Here is a 21300-nt window from a genome sequence, read left to right as displayed (position 1 = left end):
TAAACGGCAAAACGGTACCACTGTCTACTCCACTGTGCAGTGTCATATCTGAGATTAAAGAATTTATCTTTCATCCCCGTCCATTCCTCATCCCTCGTGCATCCGTTTCCTATTGCTGCCGTCACCGATTATTACACATTTACTGGCTTGAAACAATGCAGCTGTGTTCTCTGACTGTTCTGGAGGCCACAGGTTGGAAATGGGTCTCATTTAGGCTAACCTCAAGTGTCAGAGGGGCTGAGTTCCTTCTGGAGGCTCTCGGGAAGGATCCATGCTTTTGCCTTCCTGGCCTCTGCGACTGCCCACATTCCCTGCCTCGTGGCCCCGCCTCCATCTTTAGAGCCAGGAGTTAGCTTCCTCTGTGACTAGACCTGTTTTCACCACCATCTCCTCCTCTGAGCCGCCTACTTCCCTCTTCCAAGGACTCGGTGGTGCCCCCGAGGTAATCCGGAATAATCCCGTCTCAAGGTCATTAACTTAATCCCATCTGCAGAGTCCCTTTTGCCATGTAAGGTGACATACTCACAGGTCCCAGCAATTAGGGCACAGTCATCTCTGGGGCGCAGGGGGTATTATTCTGTGTGCCACACCTCCGGTCCAACCCATTAGTAAATCTTGTTTATTTTTACCTCCAAATCGTGTCTTCCCCTCTGCCCGTCTCTCCCCTTCGGCACTATTTCTCACCTCTGCCCCCTTGTCCTGGCATCCGTCACCCCTCACCAGACTCCTCTGCGGTGACCTTCCAACCATCCCTGCCGTTGCCTCGCCCTCTCCAGCCCCAAGTTCGTTCTCCACACGGCGGAGGGAGGGGTCTTCACAAAACCTAAACCTGATCACTTCAACCCCCTGCTTGCACACTCCCCGCCCCCTCCAGAGGCTTCCAGGTGCTCTGAGAAGGAAAGCCACACTCCTGAGCACAGTCTGCCACAGTGTGTTCGTGGCTGCCCTTACCGCCTCTCTGACTACCATGCTCCCATCTGTCCCTGCCGCTCCAGCCACACGGCCTTCTTGCTGTTCCTCACGCATGCCAGCTGTGTTCCTGCCCCAGGGCCCTTCCGTGGGCTGCCAGAATACTCCTCCCTCAGATCTTTCCATGGCTCGCCCAGTCTCAGGTAGCCACCCAGTCGCGCACTGCCACGCCGCCCTGTTTTAGCTCTCTGCGCGTCTCTTACCGCTACCTGGCCTTTTCCTGGTTTGTCTCCCCTTCTGGAATGCGAGCACCACGAGGGCAGAGACGCTTCTGCCTCACCCACCACTGTACGTGCTGGGTGCTGGCAGGTGCTAAGTAAATGCTGGCTGGTGGCTAATGCGTGCAGCGCTCTGAGGTCAGGCCAAGGGAGCAGGAAAGCTTCTCCAAGGTGACCCTGAACTGCAGCTCACACGAAGCCTGGGCTGTTGGCAGGAGAAGGGAGGGAGGTACAGCCTGTCCAGGCACCCCCAGGTGAGACAGATTGCCACAGCCTCGGAAGGATGTGGGGGGCCTGGAGAGTGTGCCTGTGGGAGGCTGGTGGCCCAGGGAGAGCGGTGACGAGCTCTGCTTAATAACTGCACACCCAGACCTCCCTCACCTGGTTCTGAGATGACGGGCCAGGTCCTGCCAGCCCCCTGTGGGTGACCAGATTACGCACTCCCGAGTCAGCACACTCCAACACGGGCCATCTTCTTTTCTTGATTGTTATGATTATTTTATTGGTTTTAAGAGAATTTAGTGTTTCATCACTTGCATATAACACCCAGCACTCATCCCAACAAGTGCCCTCCTTAATGCCCGTCATTCATTTAGTCCCCCTATCCCGGTCCACCTCCCCTCTTTTCTTTTTTATTAAAAAAAATTTTTTTTTAACATTTACTCATTTTTGAGGGACAGAGAGAGACAGAGCCCGAGCAGGGGAGGGGCAGAGGGAGAGGGAGACACAGAATCCCAAGCAAGCTCCAGGCTCTGAGCCCCGATGTGGGGCTTGAACCCACGAACCATGAGATCATGATCTGAGTCCAAGTCGGACGCTTAACCGACTGAGCCACCCAGGCACCCCTCCCCTCTTTTCTTGTTAAATTAACTAGTTAATGTTTTATGCAGGCAATGAATGTACATGGTAGTAAAAGTCAAATAATACAAGGGAGAAAAGTAACTTTATTCCTACAGCATCCCTGTGTCCTCTTGCTCCTGTCCACAGACGTAGCCACTCTTGGAACTTTCCTGGGGGTCCTTTCAGAACTAGCGTATGGGGCACCTGGGTGGCTCAGTTGGTTAAGCGTCTGACTTTCACTCAGGTCATGATCTCACGGTCTGTGAGTTCAAGCCCCGTGTCGGGCTCTGTGCTGGCAGCTCAGAGCCTGGAGCCTGCTTCGGATTCTGGGTCCCCCCCTCTCTCTGCCCCTCCCCTGCTTGTGCTTTCTCTCTCAAAAATAAATAAACGTTAAAAAAAATTAAAAAGAAATAGCATATCTGTATGTGTATAAGAAAGAGTGTTGTTGGTTTCTGGTTTTTACACACAATAGTAACATACTGCACACCCTGTTTTGTATCCCTCTCTGACAGTGTTACCTATTGCTGTGTGACAAACCATCCTCAAACTTGGTGCCTTCAAATAGCCACCTTTATTATTTTTCACCATTCTGGGCTTGCCAGGGGAGCCAGCTGTGGGTCTGCTCCGCGATGTAGCTGCCCTTGTCTGGGCCCTCTCCCGTGGCTGGGCCTGGCTGAGACGACTCAGCTGTGTTCCCTGTGGCCTTTCTTAGCCAGCCCAGCTGCGTTCTCAAGGTGGTCCCAGAGAAGTGAGAGGAAAGCAGACGCGAGTAAGCCCTTTTCCGAGCCTCTGTGTGTCACACGTGTCTGCGTCTGTCCTGTCAATCAAAGCAAGTTACGCGGCCAAGCCCACGTTCAGTGTGAGTGGCCAGAAAGCATGTGGGTTCAGGGGTATGAAGAGCTGGGGCCGCTCGTGCAGTCAGGTACCGCGGGACCGTATGTAGATCCGTTTCCTTCCGTGTAAGGGGCACGTTATGTCCCATCACGTGGGGCACGCCGCAGTGAGGACTGTGCAGGTTGTTTTCTGTCCTGTGCTGTTCCCAGTGGGGCCGTATGTAAAAACATCCCCGTTGGTACACGTAGGTGCTCAGGAGTGCACGTATGTGTGGGATAAGTTCCTAAGCCTGGAATTTCTGGGTCAGATGGTGCAGGCACATAAATCGTTTTGTAGATGTTGCTAATTGCCCTCGGTTGACACTCGTACCGATTTATGCTCCTGCCGACAGTATCCCAGTGTCTATTTTTCTGTCACTTCCTGGTGGGGAGGGGATGCCAAGTGCTATAGGTGCTGGGGTACCTGTGACTTACAAGAAGCCAAGTAAATGAGACAAAATTCACTGAAGTCGTCCTGAGACCAAGAAATGGAGAACCTGGCTGACTTCTCAGGGCAACAACGGAGGTGCAGGGGACGCTGACAACGGCTGGACTTGAGCAGGGGTTTGTTTTTCCTCCTGGATCGGAGCCACCGCGGGATCGGTTTGAATAGACCTAAATGCTTTTCTATTGACAAATGCGAGTTGTTGAGAGTTTTTTGTATTGGTGTCACGTACTCCCTGGAATAGAGTAGAAACCTTAAGCTTTTTTCTTCCGCGTCTGATCCAGTCTCTGGGTGTCAGCTGTTTATCCCGTGAGGGAGAAGGCTGGGAGGAGGGGGCAGTCACCTGAAGTGGCAAAGGCCACACAGCGCCTCCCTCCTTGGGGGAATCAGGGAGGCCAAGGCCGCCTGGGCATCGAGCAGGGCCAGCCGCCAGGCTTTGGGGATTGTCTGTTTGCAGATGAAGCTCAGCACAGGGCTCTCGCCCGGGGCCGATTCCCCATCTGCTTCTCAGTGAGGGTCCCCAGGAGAGGTCTCTGTTCAGCTTCAGGCTTTATCTCTACCTAAGTCCCTGGGAAGCTGGTTTCTGCAGCCTCACTTAAACCCTGAAAAATACCCGTGGGAAAGGTGGAAACCAGCCCCGAGCACCCCTGAGTCCCTCCTCACCCTGGTCACCTGACAGTCCTGGCAGGCGGAGCAGGAAGGGACTTAGGAATGGCCCGCGCAGCCCTGCGGCAGAAGGGTGAAATGGCTTGGCCAGCGTCACATGGCTGCTTGGGAGGGAAGCTGGACCCCTTCTCTGGATGCTGATGTCCACACGGTTCGTGCCTGACGCGCCGGGATAACGGCGCAGGTAGATGGCCTGGGTTCAGAATTCCAGCTCCAGGACTGACTGGCCCTGTGACCTTTGGCACATGGCTTCACCTCTTGTGCCTGGTCCCCTGTCCGTGAGGATGGGGGTTGAGAATAGGTCCTAGTGAGGTTTGGAGTACTAACGGGGTGATGTGATGTCTCAGCGCGTGGCACGGCATTTAGTAAGAGCCCAGCATGGCTTGTCTAGTAAGATTATACAACATTTTTATCGTCCTACTAGATCGCAGGCCTCTTGAGCACAGGGACTGTGTCCCCTAGAGCTTTCTGGTCTCCTAGATGCAACATAACCATTCTGGGAGATAGCAAGTCCAAAATGAATGGCAATGACAGTAATCGTAACTCACATCTATTCAGTACCTGCTCTGTACTCTGTGCATTACACCCACGTCTAATCCTCGCTGTTGCCAGGTGAGGAAACTAAGGCTCAGAGAGGTTAGGTAAGTTGCCCAGAGCCGCTCAGCTAAGTAAGCTAGGGAGCCGACGTTAAGCCTGGGGCTGCCTGAGGCCAGAGCTCTGTCTTCCACGTTGTACTCCTAGGCTTTTCCATTCTGGAAAGTACACCCTTGGCCCCACTATGCAGTCCTGCTGTGCTCCCTGCAGGGTGGGATGGCCGGCTGTGCCCTACCCTGTGCCTGGTGAGTGTGAGTAGGCAAGTGAGTGGGGAGAGATACTCAGATTTAAGTATTTCATGAGGGGGAATCCTCATGTAAGGGTTCCCTGTTCCATTGGTGCAGCCAGAAACTCTTAAGGCAATTACAGAGCTCACCTTGTCTGCTCCCCACTTTTCAGGGACCACTTTTCTCTGTTGTCCCACATCCAATGTTGTGAAAATTGTTTTTTCACATATTTTGTCTTGTGTTTATGGTTATTCGTTTTTTTCACTTGAGAGGGAGAGCGAGAGAGTGCATGCGCAAATGCAGGGGAGAGGCAGAGAGAGAGAGAGGCAGAGAGAGAGAGAGAGAGAGAGAGAGAGAGAATCTTTAAGCAGGCTCCACCCTCAAAGCAGAGCCTGACATGGGGCTCGATTCCACGACCCTGGGATCATGACCTGAGCTGAAATCAAGAGTCGGACGCTCAACTGACTGAGCCACCCAGGCACCCTGTGTTCGTGGTTATTTTATACAGGAGGGTAAATCTGTTCCATCTTGGCTGGAAGCGAAAGTCTGTTTTTAACTTTTTATTCTCTTTTATTTCATACTTAATTCTTTAATCCAGCTGGAATTAATTTTCTTGCATGCCCTGAGGTGCCATTTTTTTTCCCCTTGTGCCTCACTTTCCTAGCATGTAGCTGGACATGCTGTGGGCAGTAACAACTGGCTAGGTGACATCTGTGTCCTTTGTCACTCGTGGCCTCTGAATTGGGGACCCAGAGGTCCTTGACGAGAGCCAGCAGCGCCGGCTGAGGATGGAGCCTCGCAGCCTCCGTAGAACTTCTCCAGCGTGAGTTCATAGCATGTTTTTCAGATCTTTGCCCTCCTGGTTGGGAGAGTGAGTGGTAGAGAAGTCACCTTTTTGGAAGGAGAGAAAAGGAAACATAATTTGCCTGGGCGATTCCCTGGAGCCTGAACAATTTTAAAGTTTCACAAATTATTTTGCAGCCGCTATGTTCATTTCAGATTTTCAATTTGCAGCCGCTCTTTGCTCAGAGCGCGCGGCTCCTTCGGGAACTGAGGAGCTGATCCTCGCCGACCTGGCAGGAAATCCCAACTCTTCCCCTCTTCCCCTCTCTGCCCTTCATGGTTCAGCTCTTGGAGTTCCCCGAACAACGGGGCTGTGCCATGCCTTTGCACGTTCTGTTTCTTCTGCTTGTGAACACGTACCTGTAACATTGCTGGTGAAGGCTTTGTCTCCTCCTCTTCCTCCCGTCCAGGACTGTGCACATCTCCAGTACCACTGCGTCGTGTGGAGCTTCAATGAGGGAAGGGACTGTGTCTCCTCAGTCTGAGCAAGGCCTCTTCCTCTCAGTGAACCTTTCCCAGGGCCCGTCCAGTGTTTCTGTTAGAGCTGGGCTCCCTCCACAGCTTGGCAGCAAGACTGGTGTGTTCCTCCATTATCCGGAGATCAATACGCTAAAAGTCTGTAAATCCTACAAAGCACTGAGGTGGTAGCTTTATACGTCTCTTTATGTAGTCCTTTGTTCAAATATTTTTGCAAGCCTAGGATATACAAGCCGTGAAATGGGAGAGGTGGAACGTCGGGGCATTCTACCAAAGCCCTCAGTTGGGTTCTGTGGAAATTCCTTTTAGACGTGAGGGACCCTGGGCATGAGTATTGTTCGGTGAGGTGTTCTCAGATAGCCGTTCTCAGCTGGAAGCCTGTTTGGTGGTCGGGAGATCTAGTCAGGATGGCAGTGTGGCCACTGTAACTAAGGTCCGAGTGACAGTGACTAAACAACAAGAGCCAAGTGGAAGTTAATGTTTCTGTCTCATGCAGTGATTGATCGTAAGCGGTCTAGGGCTTGGTGGCAGTTCACGCGTGTTGGAGACCGAGGTTCCTCATGTTGTGCCGCTCTGTGGTCCTCAGTAGATGGCTTCCATCTGGAGGGTCAGAATGGGCGCGCCGTTTCCCAGCAGCGCGGACTCTTTCCAGCTATTGGGATAGGGCGAGGAGGAACCGGAGGGTGAGCTCACTTCCTGTGGGGCCAGCAGAGAAGCTGCATGCGGCACTCTGTTCACATCCCACTGACCACAACTTAGCACCCAGCCCCCAGGGAGCCCGGGAAGTAGTCTCTACCTTGACAGCTATGGGCATGGATAAAACTCAGGGACTCTAATACTAAAGGAAAAAGGGGAGAATGAATATTTGGGGACAGTTGGCAGTTTCTGCCACAGGCAGGACCAGACCTAACACTGGAGGGTGTAGTCCAAGTGCCTTGGCCTACCATTGAGTTACTTCACCGTTTATTGAACACTGGTTCTGTGCCAGACATTACTCTTGGTTGGCCCTGAGACTGAAAACAAGTGACATAGAGATTGTTCCTTCAGGCCTCTCATTTCAGTGTGGAAGGGGCAGATAGATAGGTAAAGGCCTAGGCTGGCGTGCTTGAGGTTCCTGGTGGCAGCCGGGGGTGGCGTGGGATAGGGCACATGCGGGGAGAGATGAGCAGTGCCCAAAAGATCAGTAGGTGTTTATCAAGGAGCGGTGGATGTGTTCTCCACATTCCGAGTCATCCCAGAGGCGTGGAGGAGGTTCACTGGGCCCACGTGTGGAGAACTTGGCCGGAACCTGTTTTCCACGGAGATGGGGCTCAGCGGGGAGAGGGGAACCGTTAGTCCCATGTTTTGCTCCCCGCTTGAGTCTCCGTTCTTGCCCTCCCGCTCGCCCACACCCTCTTCTCCGGCCACTTGGTCCGGTGCACTTTCCTTGCCTTTGCACCTTCCTTGTGCTCTGCTGTTCCCTCAGCCTGGTTTGTCCTTCCCTGTGCTGTTTGCCAGTCCAGATCCTACTCATCCTGTAGGGTCTAGTTGAGAGGCATGGCAGGCCAGGCCACAGCATGTCCCTCTCCAAGAATGCATTAGCTCCCATCCACGGTCTCGTTGTGGTCACGGTATCCTTCCCATTTTATACATGGAGGCTGGTGCTTCAAGAGGGTGAGCAATGTGCCCCTGGTCGCCCAGCTAGAAAGAGGTGGCAGACAGCAGAGGGCCCAGTCTGCTGTCCTTTCTGCTTGCTGGCCTAGTGATTCTGCTGGGGACGGCCATTTCAGCTGTAGGTCAGGGGAGCCCGCAGTGGGGAGTTAATCGGAGTGGGGAAAAATGCGGAGCGAGGAATCCTCAGTTCACACGTACAGTGGGGCTTTCTTAAAATTGCTCCCCCCGCCCCCCCAGAACACTGAGGTTAAATCCTAGGGCCACAGTCCCAGCGTGACAAACTGGGATTTATATCTATAACTCTGAATCTAACGTTATTTTAGCTTTTGGAAATTTAAAATCTACAGAAAAGAAAGTCCGTGTATATGAATAGTCTCACCCCAGAAATAACCACTGTTCCTGTCCCATCATATATACTTCCAGTGTTTAAAGAAGACTCGCACTTTTTCCTAATATTAAGGTAAAACAATTCTGCTCAATGAAAACAATTCAAACTACACAGAGTTAAAAAATTACCCCAAATCCTATCATTCAGAAATTTTTATTACTCATTCTTAAGAGATACTCATTCTAGACATGTTTTTAGGAAAACAGAATAAAGGTAAGTAGGCAGACTTTTATGAAGAGTGATCGCACACTCCTGTCCAATGTCACAGCCATCAGCCACGGGCAGCTTCTGACCACTTGAAAGGTGGCTGGTTAGAATTGAGATGTGCCATATTATGCAAAGTACCCATGAGATTTGGAAAGCTTTTTTTAAATTCATTTTTATTTACTAATTTTTTTTTAAATAAGCTCTGCGCCCAACGTGGGGCTCGAACTCACGCCCCAGAGATCAGACTTGCATGCTCCACCACCTGAGCCATCCAGGTGCCCCTAGATTTGGAAAACAATGCAAAGAAAGAACATAAAACTATGCCAGTAGTTAAAAAACATGGATTGCTTGTTCAACTGATAATATTTTAGATATATTGAGTTAGATAAAAGATATTATCAAAATTAATTATTTCACCTGTTTCTTTTTCCTTTTTTACAATAGCGACTGCAACTTTTAAAATAATGTGTGGTTTGCACACAGGTCTTGGGCGCAGCCGTTCTCGACTTGAAAAATAAAGTATTAATAAGTACTCATGGGAAGAAAGAAACGAAAGTGAATCTCAGGGAATTGTTGAACTCCAGATAAATGCTTCGGCACACGGCATCACTTCCTAAAAGAGTTCAATCAACTCTTCAAAAGACTGGAGTCGTGTGTGTGGTTTTTTTTTTTTTCTTTAAGCCTATATTACTGTGTTTTGAAAGATGGTGCTCTAAAGCTCCTCCCAATTTTGATATATTGTCATTTTTGCACTGTGTTTAAAGCAGTCACAGTCTGTTCTTTAACTGTAATTCTTGTAGGCACCTAGTATCCTGTAGGTAAATGTGTGGACCCTCCCTGTCAGGCCTTTGCCCACATATCCTTCACCCCTGAGTCCCGAGTTTCTTTATTAGCTGGATTTCATTCTCAAGAATGTGCACTTGGGCTACGCTTTGTGTCCCTGTGCCTTCTGTAGACGTGGCTTCACTGTCTTCGGTTCAGGATACTTCTGTGGATCTTGCCTGATCTTCCCCCTCATCTTGTAGGTGATTTGCTTTTTCTTCTTGGACACTTACAGAATTTTTGTGTTCAGTCACTTATCTCAGCCCTGTTCTGTTGTTGCTCGGCTTATCCTAGGACCCTCGGTCTCGTCTCTAAGAGACTATTTTAGGCTTCCTGGTGCACAGACAGAAGCACTGCTGAGAACTTTAGATTTGGCAGATCTGGGTCACTGACCACAGGACTTGGGAAGGCTCTCGTTCCAGCTTGCAGCCTTCAGTGGACCTACCACCCAGAATCTCAGCGGGTCCTCTGTGATTTTTTTTTTTTTTGAGTTAATTTTAGATTACCTAAACAATAGGCAAATCTGTTCTCCTTTCTGGGACTGGAATGTTAAAGGTAAAACTGAAGTCCATTTTGACCCTTTACTCCAGTTGAGGTCCTTGCCGCTCTGCATCCCGGTGGTAACCACGGTCGTGGATTGGAGATATATCCTTCTAGACCTGTTTTGTCGCTCTTACATCTTGATACAATTGCATCCCGTCCCGTGACAGCAGAAATACGTCGTGCTCAGGCTGGTGTATGAATTGTTCTGGGTTTATTCAGGACATCTAGATGTGCTCCCAAAGAGCTACTTCTGGAGTGAGCTCTTCATTCTAATTAACAAGCCAGCACGGATATTAGCAGAATTGCAACCATAAGTAGTATACTCTTAGGGGTAAAACCTGCATCTAGACATTCCCAGCTGTCAGTGTCTATATAGCTGCGACTTTTAGGCAGAAACAGACTGCATGCAACTCAGGTGTTTTTGACACAACTCGTTTTAAGAATCCGACTGCAGGGGCGCCTGGGTGGCTCAGTCGGTTAAGCGTCTGACTTGGCCTCGGGTCATGATCTCATGGTTTGTGAGTTCGAGCCCCGCGTCGGGCTCTGTGCTGACAGCTTGGAGCCTGGAGCCTGCTTTCGATTCTGTGTCTCCTTCTCTCTCTGCCCCTCCCCCACTTGTGCTTTGTCCTCTCTGTCTCTCAAAAATAAATAAATGTAAAAAAAAAAATTAAAAAAATCTGACTGTAGGAGATATTCTGCCAGCTCACCTCCGCATTATAAGGCCATAGAACACAACAGAACTAGGAGATTTCACTGCATTGCTCTTGGAAAATACGTAGTATTGTTTTATAAAGATCATGCTGAAAAATATCGTAAGACAACTTTGTGTTTTCCTACTGAATTTGGGCTCTCTCTGTTTACATATATCAAGTCTTTCTAGATTCAATCAATGTGTGACAAAGGAATGAGCTACCACCTGTCTGAATACAAACTCTGGAACATTATTTTTTTTTAATGTTTATTTATTTTTGAGAGAGAGCATGAGTCGTGGAGGGGCAGAGCAGGGATGGACAGAGGATCTGAAGAGGGCTCTGCGATGACAGCAGCAAGCCCTACGTGGGGCTCAAGCCCATGAACCGTGAGATCATGACCTGAGCCGAGGTCGGACGCTCAGCCGACTGAGCCACCCGGATGTCCCTGGAACATTCTTATTAATGAACAGAATTCACCATAAGATGGTGCCTCCTTGGACTCCATCTAAGGTTATGAAGTTCCAGAAGGGCCTTGCTGGGGGCACGGCGCAAGGGTGTGGTGGTCCTGAAGTCCTTGGGGGGCCTTCCCGCTTAGCCTCTCGCTTTGTTCTCTGCAGATGACATGGCAGAGCTCCTCCTCGGGGAGTCGAAGCTGGAGCAGTACCTGAAGGAGCACCCCCTACGGCAGGGGGCCAGTCCCCGAGGCCCCAGGCCCCAGCTGACCGAGGTCCGCAAGCATCTGACCGCCGCCCTGGACCGGGGGAACCTGAAGGTACTGTGGGTGTTGGAGATGCGGGGGGCGGAGGGGTGACGCTGGGCCCGACCCGCTCCGGGCAGTGAGCAGTTACGAGGAGCCGGGCAGGTGGGGAGCACGTCTGTACCCTGCCGTGGCTTCTGGGAAGCAGGCCGACCCGCTGCGCGATTGCTGTGCCGGACCCACGGCTGGCTGACCACCGTGCGGGGGCTTCCGGCTCCTAGGGGCCTCTCTGGTGATCCTTCGACGACACATTATCCTGAAGCATCATCTGCCCCAGGTGCTTGGATAAAGCTGCCGTCTGAGGCCCAGAGCTCAACCTGCCACCTTGGCCCACTGTAGGGAGGAGAGGAGTTGATCAGGAGTGCCCTTTACCGCCAGTTCCTGCCCGAGACACACATGTCCTGAGAACTGGGTGGGGCCCCTGCTGATGACCGCAGGCCTGGTACCTTGGTGTGGGAAGGAGCCAGGACAGGAACTGCCCTCTGCCTGAGCAATGACCTGTTCCTCACGGCACAGAAACCTGAAGCGCTACCCTTCTGCTGTCCGCCTGCTCTGTCTTCTGGTCTCTGCACCCAGCTTGCCCTCTCCCTCTCACCACAGTCCTTTCTTGCTTCCTTTGAATCTCCTTTCATCTGAATTTCGCTCCCCCTCCTCCCTCCCCACCGTTACCTCGCTTGCGGGGCTCTGCACACCCCATGGCCCCAAAGGCTGGCTCTTATCGCTTCTGCAGGCTGCTGCCCGTACCTAGCCCGTTCCCATCATCTTCTCTAGCCGCCGTTGTGCTCTTGTGCCCCCCTCACTGTTATCACAGCTCCAGAACTTTTTCATCATCGCAAAGTGAAACTCTACGCATTACCCTCTAACTGTCCATTCCCCCCTCTCCCCGCTCCTGGCAACCCCCATTCTGCTTTCTGTCTCTATGATATTACCTGCTCCAGATCCGTTATAGAAGTGGAATTGTATAGTATTCGTTTTTTTTATGACTTGCTTATTTTATTAATATTATGTCCTCGAGGTTCATCCATGTCGTAGCACGTATCAGAATTTCCTTCCCTTTTAAGGCTGAATAATACTCTGCTGTGTGTTTAAGCTGCGTTGTGTTTATTCATCCATCAATCAGTGGACGCTGATGTTGCTTTTACCTTTTGGTAGTTTGAATAATGCTGATATAAACATGGGTTTACAGATATCTCTTCAAGATCTTGCTTTCAATTCTTTTGGGCATATACCCAGAAGTGGGATTGCTGAATCATATGCTAATTCTATGTTTAATTTTTTGAGGAACCTCCATACTGTTACACTGTTTTCCCCAGCAGCTGCACTATTTTACATTTTACATTCTCACCAACACTGAGTTCCAATTTCACAACATTCTTGCCAGCATTTTGTATTTGTGTGTGTGTGTGTGTTGTTTTTGGATAGTAGCCATCCTAATACTTTTGAGGTGGTATCTCATTATGGTTTTGATTTGTATTTCCCTAATGATCAGTGATGTTGAGCATCTTGTCATGTGCTCATTGGCCATCTGTAGGTCTCTGGAGAAATATCTATTCAAGTGCTTTGGCCAGCTTTTATTCAGGTTGGGTTTTTGTTGTTGTTGAGTTGTATCTCTTTGCTTTTGACCTGGATGATTTCTCTTTCCCTTTTCTTTACTTCCTGTCTCCAAATCCTCTGGGACTTTACTCTCCTGTTTGTGTACATCCCCTCCCCCCCACCCCAAGAGACCATGTTTTCCTCGACTTTACCTTCTGTATCTGTTTTGGAAACCTGTGCCTATTCCCAAATTGCTGTGTGGCCCCAAAGAGATCATTTCCTTCCCTGGGGCTTAGCTTCTCTTGTTTTGAAAGGGGTGGGCTGTTGGAGGGATGAGCTTGGACCCTCCCAGCTCCAGTATATTCCAAGCCTGCGAGCTTTCATTCTGAGATGTCCTTCCTCCCTGTTATCTGATCACCTCCTTGGCCCCGGAGCAGTTGAGGGCGTGGGCAGCATTTGAATACGTGAGTGTTAGTGTTCATCAGTTATGTGGCTGCAGGCTTCTGGAAACCCTGGCAGAAAGCCTCCTTTCAAAATGGCCTTTGTGTATGTCTGTCTCCAGTGGACATAGCCCCAGGCCCCTCAGAGGCTGGCTTGAGAGCATTCACTTTAATATAGGAAGTGCAGTTTACTAAGCACTTGGTGCTGCAGGTGGGGCTTTAAAAACACATGTTCTCTCTTTCCTTGTTGCTTTCCAGGGGCCATGATACACTTTTCTTCAAAGTCAGCTCATGATACTAGCAGGTGTTCATCAGCGCGAAGGGGTAGAAGGACAGTGGACACGAGGGGCCACGCTTCACAGTGGCAGCTGTCAGATTCAAGCACTACTCCAAGAGGCGTGAGGATGTGGCTGTGTGTTAGGGGAGAAAGGCTGAGGATCCCGCTCCAGGCCTGACATCTGGCCAGTTTCTTTCCCCCCTTCCAGACCCCTAAATTCATGGTGAAAAGTTGACCTTTTGTGTTACCAGGTGCTGCTGGGTTTTGCTCTCCACCCTCTACAACCCAGTGTAGTGGTAAGAACACGGAATTTCAAGTTAGAATGCCTGAGTTTGTGTTTCAGTTCTGGATTTATGAGCTGTGTGACTCGGCAAAGTTACTTAACCTCTCTGAGCTTCACGCTGCTCATCTGTAAGCATATAGTTAGCCCAGGGTTGTTTTGAGGCCCGGACGTGGAAGTTCTTTCACAGCCACACAGCACCAGGGACCTGTCATTTGTTGCTGTTTTACTGGTACTGGTTCTACCTGGAGGAATGTTCTCCTCCTACCATTTTGTAGCTTCCTCTACCCTATACAGAGTGTTCCAGAGTCACACAACTTTTGTACGGGAAACTTCCTCTCTTCTTGACCTTAAGTCGGTTTGTCTCCTGGTTGGGAGCTTGCTAAAGCCCAGTGCAGACAAGGTACCCACAAAACACACGTGGACTGACGCAGGAAGGACCAGAGCAAGGAGGCGATGTGGCGTGGCGGAAAGAGCCTGACCTGGGAGTCAGGAGCCCTGCTTCTGATTCAAGTCAAGAGAACTGTGTTTATCAAGGGCAAGGCCACGCCCGAACACCGTGGGGGAGGTGATCTCCGTCCGCCTGCGGCCGATTGGACTCACCCAGCAAGGCTGTTCCCTGCATCCAAACTGTGCCTTTCTGCTTGTAATTCTCTTCAGGCTCCTACATCTTTTCCATCTGGCCTCGTAGTCTACTTTTCTTTTTGAAAAAAAAAAAAAAACAAACTTACACTTTTTTTCAAGCTGAATATTAAAAATCTTCTTCTGTTGGTAAAAAATATATAACACAAAATTTAGTGTTATAGCCATTTTTAAGTATACAGTTTCAGTGGCATGGAGTGCGTTCACACTGTTGTGCAACCATCTCCACCGGCCGTCTCCAGAACCTTTTCATTGTCCCAGGATGAAGCGCTAAGCCTCTTAGACACCAGCTTCCGCCGCCCCTCCCCCTTGCTTTTAAGCCAGTGGTCTCGGTGCCGGAGGGCTTGAGGTAGGAAGGAAGACAGCCTAGCCGGCCAGGAAGCCTTTCCTCTGGGTGGAGAACCCAGCGGTGGGTGCTTTTGTCATCGCTCTTTTTCTCTTAAGTCTGCTTTGATTTCTGCGTTTGCAGATGTAATTCTAATTTCTTGCATTGGTGCCCACCCCCCCCGGACTGCCCCCACTTAAAACTCTTTTGTTCCCCTTTTTTGTTTCTAATTTCTTTTAACGTTTATTTTTGAGACAGAGAGATACAGAGCATGAATAGGGGAGGGGCAGAGCGAGAGGGAGACACAGAATCCGAAGCAGGCTCCAGGCTCCGAGCTGTCAGCACAGAGCCTGACTCGGGGCTCGAACCCACGAACCGTGAGATCATGACCTGAGCCGAAGTCGGATGCTTAACCGACGGAGCCACCCAGGCGCCCCTAGAGCATGACACTCTTGATCTCAGGGTTGTGGGTTCAAGGCCCACATTGGGCGTGGAGCCTACTTAAAAAAGAATAATAGTGAACTTAAATGAAAAAGAAACCCCTTTGTTCCCTTCACTTCCTGTGCCCATTTTGCCATCTCTCCAGTGCTGCCTGTTGCCCCTGTTCCCTTTCGAGAAATAACGTTATGATTTCACTTATATGTGGAATCTAAAAAACAACAAATGAGTAAACAGACAAACAAAAAGTAGAAACAGACTCATAAATACCGAGAACAAACTGATGGGTGCCAGAGGGGAGGGGAGGGAGGGGTGGGTAAAATGGGTGAAGGGGAGCGGGAGATACGAGCTGCCAGTTTTGGACTGAAGAAGTCATGGGGGTAAAAGGCACAGCCTAGGGAACACATTAATGGTATCCTAAGAGCATCCTATGGTGACAGACGGTAGTGACACTTGTGGTGCGCACAGCCTAGTTTACGGAGTTGTCCAATCACCATGTTATACACTGGAAACTAATGTAACATTGTGTGCCAACTGTACTCGAAGAAAAAAGAAAGAAATACGTGGAAGCTGACCATCCTGGCGGACAGCTGCTTTGCCATGCTCTGGCAGGTGACCTGTGCATTGCCCACCCCCTCCCAGCTGCAGGCTGCGGGACAGTGCAGCTTCCTGGCGAGCTCCTGTATGCTGGCGAAGCTAGCCTCGTGTAGCTTGGGTTCCAGGGAGAAGGCCTGCGCCAGGGTATAAATCTGCTTCCTTCTATAGATGGCTGGGTTGTCTCTTCTTTTCCTGCTGAGGAGTGGTGGCCTGGAAGAAGGGCAGGGGGTGGGGTGGGTGTGGACTGGGGGAGCCAAGTGCTCCTGGCTGGAGAGGAACGAGGGCCCATCAGACGACTGTTAGAGCTTGCAGCCTCTGTGGAGGGGACCAGGGCTCAGTCACCTTGACAAGGAGAATGGCTCAGTGGGAAAAGTTTGCCCCTGGAAAGAAAAGTCCTGGGTTTTGCACTAATTTGTTTATTATTATTTTAAAATGTTTATTTATTTATTTTGGGGGGAGAGAGAGAGAGAGAGAGAGAGAGAGAGAGAGAGAGAATGAGAGAATGCATGCACATGCACGGGGGTAGGGGCAGAGAGACGGAGAGAGAGAATCCTAAGCAGGCCCCGCATTGTCAGCACAGAGCCTGACATAGAGCCTGATCCCATGAACTGTGGGATCATGACCTGAGCCAAAATCAAGAGTCAAATGCTTAGCCAACTGAGTCACCCAGGTGCCCTGCACCAATTTAGAAAGCCTCTCTCCTGGAGTCCTTTGGGTTACGGTCTTGTGGCATACCCCCTGTGCAATGGGCAGGACCTACCCGGATGTCCTTTTTTGAGACAGGTGCTTGTATGTTTTTGTTCATAAAGTGTCCCTTCCATTCTGGGCCCAGCATAGCCAAGCACAGGGGCCAGAGGGGAGCCTCAGTGTTCTGTTCTGTTCTGTTTTGTTTTGTTTTACAGCAGCTTTATTGAAATGTAATTCATGTGCCATATAATTCTCCCATTTAAAATGTCCGATTCAGTGGGGTTTTTTTTTGTATATTCAGAGACTCGTGCAGTCATTACCCTTAGTTTAGAACATTTTCAACACCCCCCAAAATAAACCCGTACCCATTAGCAGTCACCTGCCATCCTCCCACCCACCGGCCCCAGGCAAACGGTAATCTACCTCCTGCCTCTATAGGTTTGACCATTCAGGCCATTTCACATAAATGGAAGCATTAAATATGTAGCCATTTGTGATTGGCTTTTTCACTTGCCGTAAGGTTTCTGAGGTTCGTCTGTGTTGTGGCGTGGGCCAGTACTTCATTTCTCACTCTGGCTGAGGATTATTCCACCGCGAGGCTAGCCCACATTTTCCTTATCCGTTCCTCAGTCGATGGGCATTTGGGTTGTTTCCACTTCGGGGCCGTCGTGAACACCCTGCTTTGCACGTTCAAGTGTGGGTTCTGTGTAGAGAGCCTCAAGGCTTTGCAGCAGCAGGTGGAGGGCCCCCGAGGGAGCGTGACTCAGAGCATCGTCGGAAAACGTTTCTCTCTCTCCTTTTCCTTCTAGTCAGAGTTCCTACAAGAATCCAGTCTGATCATGGCCAAGTTGAATTACGTGGAAGGAGATTATAAGGAGGCTCTCAACATCTATGCCCGGGGGGGCCTCGATGATCTGCCGCTGACCGCCGTCCCTCCTTACAGGCTGCGCCTGATTGCGGAAGCCTACGCTACCAAAGGTGAGCCCGAGCCTTCCCTCCCCAGAGGCTGTCCCCGGGGCCACGCTGCCCTGCGTGGAGCCTGCAGGCCGACCCGTGCCCTGGACTGGCAGTCCCCAGCAAGGCCTCGGGGTGGAGCCCACCACGTGCATTGCATAGTTCAGGCCCAGCCACACTCTGCTTCCTCAGAGCCTCTGGTCTGCAGTTCTCACCAAAACAAGGAAAGGCCAAACACGGAAAGGGTGCTGATAACTAATCTGCAAGGAAAGCAGGGGTTTATGGGGTAATGGGGATCCTGCACAGCACATGCAGGGAGTCTTGTCATAGGGCCACGTGGCCACGTGGCTGACCAGTCGTATTCATTGATGCCGCCTCTGGGCTAATTAAGGCTGATCGGTCCCTGCGGATGGCCATCCCTGGCACAGTCAGTCGTCCGGTGTTTAGCTGTGTGCCTGGGGGCTGTAGGGGTAGAAGCGAGTATAAATCACCCCAGTTGCCAGGAAGGAGTTTGTAACCAAATGTGTGAGAATGCAGTCTCAGAGAGGGAAAAATGCCAGAGGCAGGACACATACATTATTTGACCTTTCCAAGCTGCTACTTCCTCATCTGTGAAATGGGTATGATCATATTCGCTTCACAGATGTATTCTAAGGATTCAGTCAAATAATGTATGCAGAGCACCACAGTACCTGGCCTATGAAGTGCTTATTAAATAACATTTTAAAAGATCAGCCCCAAACAAGGCAGCAAAAGGTAAAAGTCGGGCACGGCTAACAGCTTTTTGGAGATAACAGAGGTCGCACAGACCCGCAGGGCCAGGAAGGCTTCCTGGAGGAGGAGGGACACTTTGAATTCCAAAGGCCTTGGGAGGAAAGGGACCATTTGAAGCTGCTCCTCTCCCTCCTGCCACCTACTGTCCAAACCGTGCATGTGATGGACTGTGGCTGGGCACAGGGGCCACCAGAACGGCGGCGAGCTGGTCATCTGTGTGCTGCTGGCTGTCTGACTGGTTGTCCTATGCGATATTGAACAAAGACCTGGCCCGAGGCACACTTATGAGCTTTGTGACAGGGGTGACATAGTCACCCAGTTCCCTGGGGAGCCTCGAGTGCTGCCAGGTTCATCTACTTAATCTTCTCTACATCCGTGCGGGCTGGGAAAGGATGCCGTCTGTCTGGCCAGGGCGTTCTGGTGGTTTGCTGCCCGCTTCTTCGTGGTGCCCACTCCGTCATCTCACATCACCTCACGTGGCTTAGGCTTATGGGAGCTCGTGTGTGATTTGGGGCCAGGAACGATATTCTCCAGTGAGAACAAAGCTTCCTCTGGCAGTTTCCAGTCACCTGGGGGCTGGTGGATTTAGCCAGGGGTGTTTGCTAGCTGGGGGTGGGGGATGGCTCTGAGGCCTGCTTCGCAGCAACAGCTCAGGTCCTCGCATTGGCTCCAAGACAGGCTGGTGGGGCAGACCATCTGCAGGTGGCACTGCCAGCAGAGTCTCGTGGCTGCAGGTGGGCAAGGAGGACAGAAGACTTGGTCCCTGAGTTGCCCTGGGTGACATGTGGTGAGCAGTGGGCCCCTAGCCATGGTGCTGAGGTACTTTGCTCTTTTTAAAAAAAATTTTTTTAATGTGTATTTATTTGTGTGTGTGTGTGTGTGTGTGAGAGAGAGAGAGAGAGAGACAGAGAGAGAGAGAGAGAGAGAAAGAAAGTGTGCACGCGGCAGAGAGACGGAGACACAGAATCCCAAGCAGGCTCCAGGCTCTGAGCTGTCAGCACAGAGCCTGATGTGAGGCTCAGACCCATGAACCCTGAGATCATGACCTGAACTGAAATCGGTCACTTAGCCGACGGAGCCACCTAGGCACCCTGAGGCACTTGGCTCTTGGGACACGCTGCCTGGCTCACGGGAGACCGGGCCCTGGCTAGCTTCTGACTTCCGTGGGCACATTCAGTGTCACACGTGTATGGGAGAGGGAAGGGTCACTTTTGCCAGTGGAGGCCCCCAGCCCTGAGAACCTGTGTCGGCCACGTGAGAGGCAGTGTGGACCACCAGTGCTTAGCCATCTTTCTGGGTCCAATGCCTACCTCCATCATGTACTGGCTCTGCGCCCTTGTGCAAATTCTTAATGGCTCTGTACCTCAGTTTCCCCATCTGTCAAGCTCTCCTTGGGTTGTCATGAGGATTACATGAGATAGTATATAGAAAATGCTTAAAACAGTGCCTGTAACATAATGAACATGACACAACTCTTGGCTTACAAGCTAAGTGTTTAATGGGGGGACCACAAGAAGTGACTATGAGTGGCAGAAAAGTTGCCCCTTTAGTTCTTGGAGATGCCCAAAGACAGGCCAGTTTCTCTAAGGAGTTCAAGAGGCTCTTGGTCTTAATTCTGTGTAGCAATACTCTTTGGTTCTTCTTTCTTCATCAAGGTCCTTGAGAAGTTTTTAGGAGAGATTGCAGATAAATGTTCGATGAACGCAAAATATACGGAGGACTCACCGCTCCGTGCGAACCGCTAACCTGCAGGCCCTGGAGACGGGGTTGGTGTGGTCAGCTCCGTGTTTCCAGTGCTTTTGAATTAGCTGCTGACATTTCCAGATTGGGACCATCCAGTTAATTGCAGCTCTGTTGGGAAGAAGGAAAGAGCGGTCCCCTCACTGCCCCCGGGCAGGCCCTGGCTGGAGCTGAGCACAGCAGCCCCTGGGACATCCCTCCCCTGTGCCACCTGCGTGCTGCTGGAGGTGGAGGAATTGGCCTTTCACAGGTCACCTAAACTGGTCCATGGCTTCCGGAGGCCTGACTTGAGCCGGGCTGCCAGCCAGAGCCTGGAAATGTCCATGAACTTCCATATCTGCTTCTCCAGCCATTGCTGGGAGCGCTTCCCCCGACGGGCTGATGTTAGCCTTGGCTTATTGGGAATCAGAAGCCAAAATCATTCAGTTATCAGTTAGGGCTTTAGTGTCTCTTAAATCCTGCAAACCTCTAATTTACAGACCAAGGAAGTGAGACTGGGCGAGGTTACTGGAATGTTACCGATGCCTACTTGTGCCAGGCTCTGTGCCCCTCATTTGGGTATCAGCCAGTCTTCACAACCACCCTATGAGGTAGGCTCTGTTATTCTTTCCACTTTAGAGATGTGAAAACTGAGGCACAGGGAGGTTAGATAAGCTGCCCAGGGTCCCAAAGCCAGGAAGTGGCTGAGCTAAGACTTGAACGCAGAGACCGGTGCTGGAGCCCATGCTCTCCTACTGAGCGGCAGAAGGGGGACTCAGTCTGAAGCGTGAGCAGCTCCCGAGCCCATGTTCTTAATCATGCTGCTCTGCTGGCATGTGGGTCAGAGGATGCTTGGGCCAGGTAGGGTCTCCTCATGTAGAAGACATTCAGATCACTGGAGAATACCCGTCATTTGTATATACACCCCTCTTTGCAGACTCACCTTCCTTGTTCCTCCACCTTAATTCCTTCTCCTTGCCTAGAGTTTTACCTGTAGATTTTGTGCCTCAAGCTCACACCTCCCATCTTCTCTGACCCCTTCTGGGACTCACACGTTCAGAGTTAATCAGGTTCACTGCTGTCTTTGCGTGGTAGATTAGCAGACTGCCTGAAAATCATAGTAGTGTTAGCTGTCCTATGATCAGACACCCCCACCAGTCCATGAGCTCCTCTGAAGGAAGAGCTCTTTGTTTGTTTGCGAGCCTCAGCACTTATCACGGTATTTGGCACATGATTGGTGCTCAGTTATTGAGTGAAATTTATAAAAGTTCCCTTGCTTGGATTTTTACTGAGATGCCCGTCGTGTAGCTCAGGTGATTCCAGGTGCCTTGGCTCATAGCCGGTCACAGTGAGATGCGTTTTGTTTGTAGGCAACATATTGGGCATATTTTAGTGATTCAGGGTCATATCCTTCCAATCAT

At 50.7% G+C, this 21300-nt stretch overlaps 1 protein-coding gene across 8 annotated transcripts in view; it reads left to right on the top strand.

The window, feature by feature from the left end:
• TTC7B (tetratricopeptide repeat domain 7B) overlaps window positions 1-21300 on the top strand; it is a 253786-nt gene that overhangs the window by 11986 nt on the left and 220500 nt on the right. For 7 of the 8 annotated variants that reach the window (XM_042990364.1, XM_042990375.1, XM_042990367.1 and 4 more), the window contains exons 2-3: window positions 11074-11228; window positions 17242-17410. In XM_042990364.1, coding sequence (XP_042846298.1) covers window positions 11074-11228; window positions 17242-17410 — 324 coding nt within the window. Of the gene's footprint in view, window positions 1-11073; window positions 11229-17241; window positions 17411-21300 lie in introns of those variants that run through there. The other variant, XM_042990370.1, reaches the window with a different exon arrangement.

The sequence above is a fragment of the Panthera tigris genome, chromosome B3, assembly GCF_018350195.1.
Source record: "Panthera tigris isolate Pti1 chromosome B3, P.tigris_Pti1_mat1.1, whole genome shotgun sequence".
Lineage (NCBI taxonomy): Eukaryota > Metazoa > Chordata > Mammalia > Carnivora > Felidae > Panthera > Panthera tigris.
Note: the sequence above shows the minus strand (reverse complement) of the source record. Positions and strands in the feature narration are given on the sequence as shown.